The sequence below is a fragment of the Neophocaena asiaeorientalis genome, unplaced genomic scaffold (assembly GCF_003031525.2).
Source record: "Neophocaena asiaeorientalis asiaeorientalis breed wild unplaced genomic scaffold, Neophocaena_asiaeorientalis_V1.1 scaffold449, whole genome shotgun sequence".
NCBI lineage: Eukaryota > Metazoa > Chordata > Mammalia > Artiodactyla > Phocoenidae > Neophocaena > Neophocaena asiaeorientalis.
In genome coordinates, this window is record NW_020175027.1 from 2380085 (window position 1) to 2390921 (window position 10837).

The window sequence follows — 10837 nt, forward strand, 5'->3', positions numbered from 1 at the left end:
GTAGGGGCAACAGTAGTTCATTCTCAAAAGTGGGGGCATCTTTTTAAAAATTTTAAGGATGAAAAGACGTCAGACAACAGCTTAAAAGCAAAATGGTGAGACATGGGAATTAGTCAAAGGGTAGCGACTTTTTTGGTGTGATCACTTCTCTTTCAATAAAAGGCCCTCACATTGACAGTCCTCCTTCCAGACCCCCTTAGAACATGGCTTGGCATCTGAATTGAGCAAGTCTTGGGATTCAGTCTCTTCCTACTCATTCAGGCTTATTCCTGCTGCTACTTTTCTAGAGGCCTGACCCAGGTGGACCATGAGTCCTGAGCTCACAGATATATAGGCAAATGCTCCTTTAGCTACAGGATGGGCCTCCTTAGTGTCTCAGACCATAGTCAAGGGGGATCATAGTCTTGAATCAGTTTTCTTTCCTATTTGTGGTATAAATCTTTATATATTTAAGACAGGGATCCAGAATTGAGGGAGAGCAAGTTTATTAGCATTACAGGGTGCCGTTTTTCCCCACCCCCATCCAAGCATCCAAGTCTGAGGTCCTTGGTCATTTGGTAGGTTCAACCTGGAGGCCATTGGAGCTGTCGGCCCCCAAGTACGTGAATGTGCAGGTGATACACAGATTGTGCGCCCAGCTTCCCATCGTTGATCACTGAAATGGAGCTTGGGTCAAAGAATGAAGATCATACCGAGGGGTAGGTATGAGAATTCATAGGTGAGGGGCTCAAGGGCCAAACGTCACTCACCAAGTCGGTATCCATCTCCCAGCCCCTCAGCCTTTGCTGTCTTCTTGGCCACAAGGAGAAGGTGTCCTAGAAGCTACAGGGAAACGGGAAGGAGACATGTGGCTTCATTTACCGGGGGCAAAATTTCTAGCTGAGTACAGGGCTCCCCCAGCCAAACCCTGGCCCTTTTCTTCCCACCTGCTGGTCTTCTTCTTCAGCCTGGCTAATGCGAGGAATGGGCTTCTTAGGAATGACCAGAAAGTGCACAGGAGCCTGAGGGGCCACATCACGGAATACGAGACACTGGGAGCAATGACAGGCCAGAGGCCACCATGTTATTTCAACAGGCTGGATGGTATTTATGAAATTCCTAAGGGGATGAGTCCTAAGGGCGCCCCACCTGCTGGTCCTCATACAGAATGTCAGCTGGGAGGCTTCGATCCAGGATCCGGGAGAAGATGGTTGGGGCTGCCCCACCAGGAGCTGCCTGCTGGGCCTTGGCCACTTCATTCCCATCAGTCACAGCTGCAGCTCCTCGGACCTGAAGGTGGGTCAGACACACCCAAGGGAGGAAGCTGGCAATACCTGTCTCATGTACTTAGTTGGGGCTGGCAGAGGCTGGCCATTAACTTCACCCTTCTAAGAACCTATTAGTGGTTCCCACTCAAAGGGAAAGTTCCTCACTTTCAGAGCATCAGCAGCAGAGAGTAGGGCCAGATAGTGCTGGGCCTGGTTAGATAACAGGCAGATTTCACTGCAGGATTCAGCAGTGCAATTGATTCCTGCTCCTAAAGGGTTGAGGAAATCTAGCACTGTTCAGGGGAAAGGATGCAGAATGAGAACCTGGAGACTTAGGTCCAAGTTCCTATTTTACTATTGAATTACCTTAGATGAATCCCTTCTCTCGGCTTCAAATATAAAGGGGGTGGTTTGCATCATCTCTTAAGACTACTTGGAGCTCTTTCCATTTACTCTCACCTTGTTAATGTTTCCATTTACTTCCATTACTTGTTGTCTGATCTTTAAGCCGTGTTAACTATCTTATCCAGGTTTTAATACAATTGCCCTGTTTGACACAAAGGTGTCTGAGTGTCACATCTGACCTCTTACTGTGAATTTTCACTCCAGTCCCCTGAATCGGTGGAGGGAGGAGTTCAGTTGAGTGAACACAACCCCAGCCCCTGGGGATTGAGGGTAGGGAAGGCCCCGTTTCCCAGGGACTGAGAGAAGGCTGAAGTCAGAGATGTCACATTGTGGGGAAAAGGGACGGAATGAATCTGACCCCTTGAGTCGCTTTGGCACACAGGAAGAAGAAGGGAAGTTAGCATTAGTGCTCAGTAAAAAGCCAGGAGTCTGACGGGGCAGAAGACTGGCTCCCAGGAGAAAAAGCTCACGTCCCGCAGGGGGCACTGAGGAGCTGCCCAGAGTAGGCGTTCGAACGGTCGGCTGGGAGATGGCAGCAGACGCTGCACTGACCCTGTGTCGACCTCGGTGCCCGGGCCTGTGCAGGGCGTCGTTCATCGCCGGTTCGTTTCTCTCGCGGCGAGACTTTAAGAGATGCTGCCGTGACCACCAGTCCGACCTCACCGCACAGCCCTGGAGCCTGCACTTCGGGAGGGGCAAGGTTCCCGGCCGGGCGCTCGGGCTCCGGCCCCGCGAGGCCGCAGGGCTGCGCAGGCCGGGGGTAACCGGGGAGGAACGCGCCCCCCGGCCCTGGAGGGCGTCAGAGCCCGCGGGACCCCTTCCTCGCCCCACGGCCACCTCTCACCTGCGCCCCCCGCGGCCCCGCTACCGCTACCGCCACCGCCCGGCGCGCAACGCAGAGCCTAGCGGCCAGCACCGTGGCTGCCGCCATCTTCCCCTCGGCCGCGGGAACCTCCCACCCCGGCCAGCGCTCGGGCTCTGTGGCCAGCCGAGGTGGGGAGGCGGGGAGCCGGAGAGCGGCGGCCATTGGCTCCGCCCGCGGCCGGGAGCGAACCCCATCATCCCATTGGGTCACGCTCCTGGGCCCGGCACGCCACTGGCTCCGCCGCCACGGTAGAGGCGGGATCTTTTCATCCCATTGGCTTCTTGTGCCAACTAGAGGGCGAATTTTCTACTCCTTTGGCTTCGTCCTCTAGTCAGAGTGAAAGTTCCTTTACGATTGGATCCCCTCACTAGCTGCGCTGTGAGATAGTTTCTCATCCATTGGAAGGATTGAGAGACCTGGAGGTGGGATTTTCCTCCAATTGGCTCACAAGACAAGGCCGGCCCAGCTTAGGTTGCGGCTCGGGGGGCGGGGGGGTAGTGGGGCTTTTATCGTATTGGCTCCTTCTATTCGGGTCGGGCCCCTACTGGTGGGCTGGGAGGAAGGGGGCGGTGCTCCGTCACCTGCCGCGCAGAGGCTCAGAGGCCGTGGACCCTTTCATTGCCTTGGCCGGGAGGAGGGCGGGGTTCGGAGAGGGGCCGTTCCGCGCTTATTGGCCCCAGGAACCACCACTACCCCTGGAATTCCAGGCCGATAGGAGTCCCGGAAGAAAGAGGCGGGGGGAGGGCGCCGGGCGGTTGGCCTGAAGGTGAATGGGCACGGGTTTTGTTTTTTTTTTTTAACTGGTGGGATAGATACCCAGCATTTTCCCCACAAGGACAGTTTCAGCCCCTTGACCATTTCAAAGATGTTAACTTACTCATCTGAGGGCAGTTCCTCCTTAGTTTATGTGCTTGTTAAAATATTCCAAGACTAAAGATTCTGCAGTTTGTTTTCGGGGCGGTTTTTGCATTTTTCTTTTCCTTTTTTTTTTTTTTAACGGGCGGGGCCAGGAGTGTCCTGTCTTTGCTGCACGACTAATAAGCAAAGGAATACGTATCCAATGTTATTTCCTAATCAGAAAAAGTATGTGATACGGTTAGCTCCGTGCCTGGCATTTTCAGTGAGCCGGGCGAGTTTGAAGGACAAGGGAAATGTATTACGGCTAGGTTAGAAGTATATTTCGTTCTGCTGGAATATATATTTTTTGACATCAGAAACATGGGGTCACAAAATGCTAATGTACTCACACCAGGAAAGTTTTAGTCTGAGGTTTAACACAGGAGAAAAGTCACCACCGTATCGTTAGTTTTGTTTTTTATTTTAGCACATGGCCTGACATATATAGGTGCCCAATAATTATTTGTGGAATGAATAACATTTGGTGTTTTTTTACTTCCTTTTCCATAATATATAATACATATGTATTACATATTATATTCTTATTCCATTTACAGTCAGTTTCCCATATTATTACATAGTCTATGTAAATATACTTTGTAATGGCTGCATAATACTTTCTTGAATGAGTTTATCACAGTAATTGTTGACTGTTAGCTGAGTTGGTTTTAGTGAGTGGTCATCATGGTGCTAATTGCCTAATAACCAGTAATGGGGAATTCTACTTCTGGAGATAGTAATGATTTCTTTTGAATAGGCATATTATTGTTAGAGAGTCCTTTCTCCTCCAAAGGACAGACATTTGACCCTGTTATTTCCCCCAGGAGTTCTAGCAGTCAAAGTTGCATACCTTTCCTTGGAATAATAGAGGGCCTCCCTAAACGTGAGGAGATGTACATTGGCCTTTTCAGTGCCCTGGAGGCTGCCGTTGTCCGTGTGTCTCTGGGACAGCAGCAGCCCCTAGAGCTGCTCTGGAGAAGGGCAAGAGATAAAAGGTGCTGGGAAGAGGAAACCAGCCAGGAGCCGTAGGTGAGTACAGAACACTTTGAAACTGGTTATTTCTTCGGATTCTCATAGAGGCAGGTAGCACAGAGGTTATCCTTTTTTATAGATCCAGAAACAGAGGCCCCGAGAGGGAACGTGATTTGTCTAAGATCACAGAGCTCATTAGTGTCAGAAACTCCTATTCCCCATAAGAATCACCAGTGGGCTTCCTAGTCACTCCCCAACACTCACGGACTCTGGCCCCTAGCCCACAGTCTTCTCCACTCCAGGCTCTTGTGATCACTTGCAGCTGCTCTCATCTGAGAGCTGCAGCACTCTGCCTGTTCTGGCCACTGTCTCCTGTACTTTGATCCCTACCACTACATTTGCTACTGGACCTCATGAGACTTCTGTTCCTTTGACTGTTCCCTTTTTTAATCTGTCAATTCCTTCCTGGCTTCACTTTCCTATTTGTATGGTCAGCTCCCTCCACATCCTCAAGCCTTCTTTTGCATTATTTTCCTGATCACCCTCCCTGATACCCTTCCCGTCACCACCCATTAATCTAAATATTTTGCTTCTCTGCTTCTCTAACTAGGTTCCTGCTTCCAACTATACCTGAATCCCTAATTGCCCACCGATCAGGTTTCTCTGCAGTTTCCCTCATTAGCCTTCCCAAACCTTCACCTCTCTTCCTGCCTCCTGCCTCCCACTCTTATCCCTCTCCTCCCCCACCAGCAGCTGACCTTGTCTCCTACTTTACAGGGCAACTTCCACCAGATCCTACTCCCTGCAGCTCAGTGAAGGCCCCATCCTTCCTTCCATCCTTTCTTCCATCCTCCTTCCTCCTCCTGGTCTCAAGAAGTGGTGTTTCTCCTGTCCAGAGTGAATCCCTTCACTTCCACCTTGACCCCATCCTCTCCTTCCATCTTTGGGATGTGGCTTCACCAGGCATCTCTCTTTCTCTTCTGTACCCTTCAAGGTCTTTTTCTCTACTGGCCCCTCCCTTTTTCCTAAATACAAAATGCTTCCTTGACCCCACATCCCCCTGTAGATATTGTCTGACTTCTTCCCTGCTCTTTTCGTCTAAGTTTCTTAAAGAAATTCCTTCACACTCACTGCTGTTTGGTCCACGGCACCACTGAAGCTGCACCCTCTGAAGTCACCAAAGACCTTCTGATCGCAAAATCCGATGGACACTCTTCAGTCTTTGTCTTACTGGAGCCCCTACCTGTGTCTAACATCACTGCTCCTTCTTGAACTCCCCTCCCTCCTTGGCTTCCTTGAAGCCACTCTCTCCTCCTGATGCCAGAGCTAGCAGTTTGAACGTGAGTGCAGTGGAGGCAGATGGCTGGATCCAGCCTCTCTCCTGCCTGGTGCTCTCTCTCACCCCCTGTAGGTGCCAACCCCAAGGTCCTAGGGTGTCTGCCCCGGGGCCGGGCTCTATCTGCCTCATACAGAGCCAGCCAGATTCCAGTGGCTTTCCCTTTATTGCTGATCTGGGCCAGGCTCACTGAGGCCTGCACCAGGTGTTGACAGTGTCTGTCCCTGGAGGAGGGAAGAGCAGGTGAAAGGGTCAGGTACAGGGGTCAGATATGGGGCCAGGCTGGACACTGCATGGGCTAGGGAGCCCAGGGGGACTAGGGTGGGGGCTGGGATGGCCAGAGGGCCCCTTCTTCTGGAGGGCCTCGAAGTCAGAGTTGTTGATGATGGCTTCTCAGAGGGTAGGCATCTCCGCTAAAGGCACATAATCTGCTCCTGGGGGTGGAAACCACTGCAGGTATGGGATGCAGATGGGAGGGGTGAAGTAGTCCTGGATGGGATGGTGTAGGGCAGGAGTGCCTTCCTGCCTGGCCTTCTGATTACAGACCCTGGAGTGGGCCCCTACCCCAGGTTGCCCCCTCACCGTGAGGCCTCCCTCCTCGCTGCTGGGTCTCCTCAGTCTCAAAGAAAGTCTCATGTTCTTGCCAGCGCCAGTCACAGGCCACACAGAGGAAATTAGACTCAAAGCAGTTGCACCAACAGCCTGGGGCAAGGGGGCAGCCAAGAAAAGTATAGGGTATTGGGGCTTCCCCAGGGGCTGACTACATTCTCATCTCTTCCTCACCAACCGCAAGCCCAAGTCTCTCCACCCAGCTCCCCATCTGCATCCCCAAACTATTTGCAACCTATCCCGACCCATGCCCACCCCTGCACTCCCCTTGCTCTGGAAGGTACCTTTGACCCTGCAGGAATGGGACGTGGTAGCTGCGTGGTCTTCATGGCTGTGTTTGCAGCGACATTGGGCTCTCCAGGCCCTGGGGTCAAAGGTGGCCCGCCTCTTGAGCCAGAGCTCACCCACCTCCTCTGGGCGTGATGGGATAAAGCAGAACATGAGGCAGCGGCACTGGCCCACATTGCAGGGCACGGATATGTCTGTGAGGAGGGGGATGGATGGTAGGGTTAGGCCAGTACCTAACAGGGCCTGGCTTTCCCATGTCAACCCCCTCCCCCAAACCAACACACACACACACACACACACACTTGCTCTCATACATCCCAACACGTGACAGAGGACAGTTATCACTCCACACCTGAGATGATCTGGTGCTCTCTCAACAAGTGTCCACAAAAGCACTTGGACTCATCCCCAATCCGGAAACAGTTCCATAGATAATGGGGGCAGCGCCAGCCAATATAGAGACCTGGGTGTGGAGGGATTGAGTAATAAGGAAAAGTAAGAAGAAAAAATAGCCTAAGCTCCCCCCAAGGTGTTCTCACCTCTCCCCCCCCGCTGTGTGTATCTATCTCTACCCACGAGTCCTCATCCCTACCCCTTTAGACTTTTTTCTTCAAGGTTTGCTCATCGCCCCACAAGTATCTTCAGATCCCTCCCCACCCTAGGATCCACTCCATCTGTGTCAGCCCGTCAGAGGGAACTGAAGACGGTCTTCAATGCCGAGCAGGAAGATTATATGTGAAATTTTGTTTGACGATGAACATGTATCTTGCTGAGTTCTCTGTGACTGTGGGATTCTCATCTCCTCCCCTCCCAACATTAGAGTCCACCTTTGTTCTGTTGCCTTGAAGTGTCTAAGGTGAGGGAAAGGGAAGATGCTGGGCCAGGTGCAGAGTAGATGGTGGGGACTGGCTCCTAAGGAGCATAGTATTGAAGGGACCTGAAGAGGAGGAGGAGGTTGGGCAGCCCTGGTGCCAGGAGGTGGGAGGAGGGCTTCTCTCACTTGTCCAGGTTGGCACCTTCATACTTCCCTTCTGCGTTCCTGGTGTTACTGAACTAATACCCTCTGTGAACTTGAGAAGGGCTGCCTATGGCTCTCCAAGGGTCAGGAGAAAGGGGGAGGCCAGAAGTCATGAGTGGTGAAAAGCAAAAATATAAGCTTGTGAGGCTGAGAAAGGAGGCATGGAAAGGAAGGTGAGGCCAAGACATATCCCTGAGAGCAGGCACCAGCAAGAGGCCACCACCCTTGAGATCTGAAACTGTCTGGCTTCACGGTCAGTCTCACCACAAGGCAAGGGTGGTGCTGAGTAAATGTGGGAGGAGAACCAGAGCATTTCCCACTCAGAGTTTCTCATCCTCTGTGAGAGCTGAGAGTACCCCAACTTCGAGCCAAGAATCCTGAGTTCCCAAGGAGTGGGGCCTTTAGCTCTAGGACTCTTATTCTCATTTAAAGTTTCCAGTGAACTGTCACCTCCACCAGAAAGTTGTCCCTGACTTCCCCTGTCTGTCTAGGGGCCCTTCCTCTTGCCTTCTGTGGCTCTCATTCTACTCCTATCACAGTACAATGCATTATAATGGACTGTTCACTTGTATTCTCGTTAGACCGTGAGTTCCTCCAAGGAAGGGTCAGTCTTTTCATCGATGTCCTAACACAGGACCTGGCACAGAATAGGTGCTCAGAGAATATAGATGCTTGACTGAATAAGAGAGTGAGCAAATTCCTTTAGGAGGGAAGAGAGACTCCATATTCCAGGCAAAGCCCTGAAATTCCATAAGGAGAATGAGAAAGAGTTAGTGTCCTCTGGTCTTTGACTCTGGCCAGGACCACAATCCACAATTCTGTGCCTGTCAAACTAGATTTTCTTGTCTTTCCCCTGGTCTCTTAGGATCTTAAGCCTGTCCAGATGTGGCTTTTGGTTTTGATGCTTCTGACTTGATACTGCCAGCCTGTGGTATTAGTGCCCCATTACAACAGGGAAGCTTGGTTGAAAGGGCAGATTTTAGGCCGAGTCACAGTGCGGGTGGGCAGGGACCAGGATTCCACTAGAGGAATTCTGAACTCTGTTCAGAGTAGCAGGATACAGTGCAGGATCGGGTGAGGTACAGAGGTGAACAAGTGTTAGTGCCCATAGATCAAGGCCTAGCCTGAGGGCCTGGGAGAGTCAAATTCAAGCACTGATGTGGGAGTCATTGCCCACCTTTCAGATGAAGAAGACTGGAGTTTGAACCAGGGGAATGGCAAATATACCTCAGACACTACTTGAGGGGCTGCAGTGATGACAGCCTTTTTTTTTTTTTTTTTTTTTTAATTTTTTGCCACACCATGCAGCATGGGGGATCTTAGTTCCCTGACCAGGGATTGAACCCGTGCCCCCTGCAGTGGAAGTGTGGAGTCTTAACCACTGGACCACCAAGGAATTCCCCATGACAGCCTTTTAATGGAGTTCCACCAAGGGGACTAAGGCCTTTTGCCGTATCAGAGCAACAAGTCACCTGGAAACTGTCCAGGGTCCTGGGCCATCTCTGCCTTAGGATCTGTTTGGTGCAGGGTATCTGAGCCTTTGTTCAACCACCTGTTCCTGCCTGGTTTTATATGAATATCCCCACTTTTTGTCTGCATCCACCCTCATCTACCTTGGCCTACCTGCCTGCTCCCCTCCCAGATTCCAGGCAAGTGGCATTGCCATTTCCACAAGGGCTATTCATTGAACGGGCAGGTTCCTAGATCCTGTTGGATGGGAGGATGTCCATGGGCCTGTCACCAGCCCCTGAAAGGCTGCCTGGGCTCACCTGTTTGGATGGCATTCAGGGCTGCCTCCTTCTCCCACTGGAAAAGATAATTCACCTGAGCACCAAACTTCCCTTTGTGCATTGACTTAGTCACTTCCACCAGGTCTGCCTGCTCAGCAGGGACCACTGGGTGGATGGTGTAACCTGGGGAGGAAGGGGCTGAGTAATTAAGGGGAAGTGAGGACGCCCTAAGACTAAGAGAAGGGGCCAGGTCAGAGAGTAACTCAATCTTCTCCTCCTGGGGCAGGTCAAAGACAGTGATGAGAAAGGGGGAAAGGGCAGGAGCAATTACGGCTGACTCCTTTCTTCCCCTTCTTCTTGCCCAGCTGGTGTTCAGGCTGAGCTGCGTGCGTGGTGCTGTCAGTGGCATCCACCCCTTTCTCTCCCTCTTCTTCCTCTTCCCCATCTTTTGCAGATGTGTCCAGGTGGACTTGGGCTGGAAGGCCTGAAAGGGAGTGCTTTGGAACGCTCTCAGATTCAGAGGTCTGGATAGACCTCCTTGTCCATGAGCCCTCACTGGAGGAAGACTCAGAGAAGGCTTCCTTCAGATAATCAGAGGAAGACACAGAGACACAGCTTAATGATGAGGTCTGAAAAGTAAGGTGTTTCTCTGGGACCTTGGAGATGTGAGTCTCCAACTGGGTCTCAGGGGTAGGGGTCTCCAAAGGGACCTCAGAGGCAGAGGGTTCTAAAGGAATCTCAGAGATGGAAGGCTCCAAAGGGGTTTCAGCGGTGTGGGTCTCTAAAGGGATCTGGGAAATGGATGGCACCATATGAGATTCAGAGGCAAGGGGCTCTAAAGGGGTTTCAGAGAGGGCAGGCTCTAAGGGGATTTCAGGGATAGGGGGCTTCTGTGAGTCCTCAGCAGAGGGGTCCTTTGAAGAAAGGCTCTCTTCCGCATCCATGGTGGTATGAGGCTCTTCTGTGACCTTGTCTGCTTCCATCTAGTGGTAGAATAGGGTACACATTTCATTAGGTTGGGATTGGAGGGTCTGCAAGTCAGGATTCACAGGGGGCTATGGAATTAGGATAAAGTTTTCAGTGTACCTGAGATATAAGGGGGAAGCCAGATGAACTCTGGGCCAGGGTATGGTGCTAGGAGCTTCACCCATGTGCCTAGACCCCATACCGCATACTGAAAGGCTGAAGCAGTCAGAATCCCATCAGTAGATGGTAGCAGAGGAGGGGTCCTAACATAGCATCTTGGCTGGTCCAAGAGCAGGGTTCTGGGCATAACTTAGGACCATGGAGGTCAGGCTGTGGAGTTCTAGAGGCTGGGAAGACCAAGCCAAAGTGGGGGTTTGCTCCCAAGAGTGCAGGAGGATGCCATGACCACAGTCTAGTTTTGTCTAGGGACCCCTCCCCCACCCCTTGGTGATGTCATTCATGTTCAAGGCTTCAGCTACTTCCAGGTGTATGCTGATGACACCT

General features: G+C 51.8%; 3 protein-coding genes across 4 annotated transcripts in view; 1 reads left to right on the top strand and 2 right to left on the bottom strand.

The window, feature by feature from the left end:
* Positions 1 to 468: 468 nt before the first annotated feature.
* HINT2 (histidine triad nucleotide binding protein 2) lies at positions 469 to 2636 on the bottom strand. Of its 2 annotated transcripts, XM_024763007.1 has the most exons (6): positions 2497 to 2615; positions 2205 to 2276; positions 1129 to 1269; positions 927 to 1031; positions 750 to 822; positions 469 to 655 (listed from the first exon to the last, which is right to left on the bottom strand). In XM_024763007.1, exons 1-6 carry the CDS (start codon positions 2581 to 2583, stop codon positions 564 to 566), a joined length of 570 nt encoding a protein of 189 aa, XP_024618775.1. In that variant the 5' UTR covers positions 2584 to 2615; the 3' UTR covers positions 469 to 563. The 2 variants fall into 2 exon arrangements, with proteins under 2 accessions (XP_024618775.1, XP_024618774.1); XM_024763006.1 differs by lacking the exon at positions 2205 to 2276 and having other exon boundaries at positions 2497 to 2636.
* A 521-nt stretch (positions 2637 to 3157) lies between these two features.
* The window catches only part of TMEM8B (transmembrane protein 8B), a 44110-nt gene continuing 36430 nt past the window's right edge, over positions 3158 to 10837 (top strand). Inside the window, exons 1-2 of the mRNA XM_024762999.1 lie at positions 3158 to 3283; positions 4239 to 4443. The gene's annotated coding sequence lies outside the window, so the exon portion shown is untranslated. The remainder of the gene's footprint in view (positions 3284 to 4238; positions 4444 to 10837) is intronic.
* Positions 5909 to 10350, bottom strand: FAM221B (family with sequence similarity 221 member B). Its single transcript, XM_024763015.1, has 6 exons — positions 9729 to 10350; positions 9407 to 9550; positions 6972 to 7082; positions 6616 to 6813; positions 6305 to 6424; positions 5909 to 5946 (listed from the first exon to the last, which is right to left on the bottom strand). The coding sequence occupies exons 1-6, from the start codon at positions 10348 to 10350 to the stop codon at positions 5909 to 5911; spliced, it is 1233 nt and encodes a 410-aa protein (XP_024618783.1).

Bases quoted from the DNA above. Each gene is read 5' to 3' on its own strand.
- HINT2 (XM_024763007.1), bottom strand. From the start codon at position 2,583: ATGGCGGCAGCCACGGTGCTGGCCGCTAGGCTCTGCGTTGCGCGCCGG. The intron at 1,270-2,204 runs GTCAGTGCAGCG...ACCCACCTTCAG, and splicing joins GGCACCGAGGTCGACACAGG to GTCCGAGGAGCTGCAGCTGT. The intron at 823-926 runs GTGGGAAGAAAA...GTTTCCCTGTAG, and splicing joins CTGAAGAAGAAGACCAGCAG to CTTCTAGGACACCTTCTCCT.
- FAM221B (XM_024763015.1), bottom strand. From the start codon at position 10,350: ATGGAAGCAGACAAGGTCACAGAAGAGCCTCATACCACCATGGATGCG. The intron at 6,814-6,971 runs GTGTGGAGTGAT...CCCTCCTCACAG, and splicing joins AGAGCACCAGATCATCTCAG to ACATATCCGTGCCCTGCAAT. The intron at 5,947-6,304 runs GTGAGGGGGCAA...TCCCTCCTCCAG, and splicing joins GCGAGGAGGGAGGCCTCACG to GGACAGACACTGTCAACACC.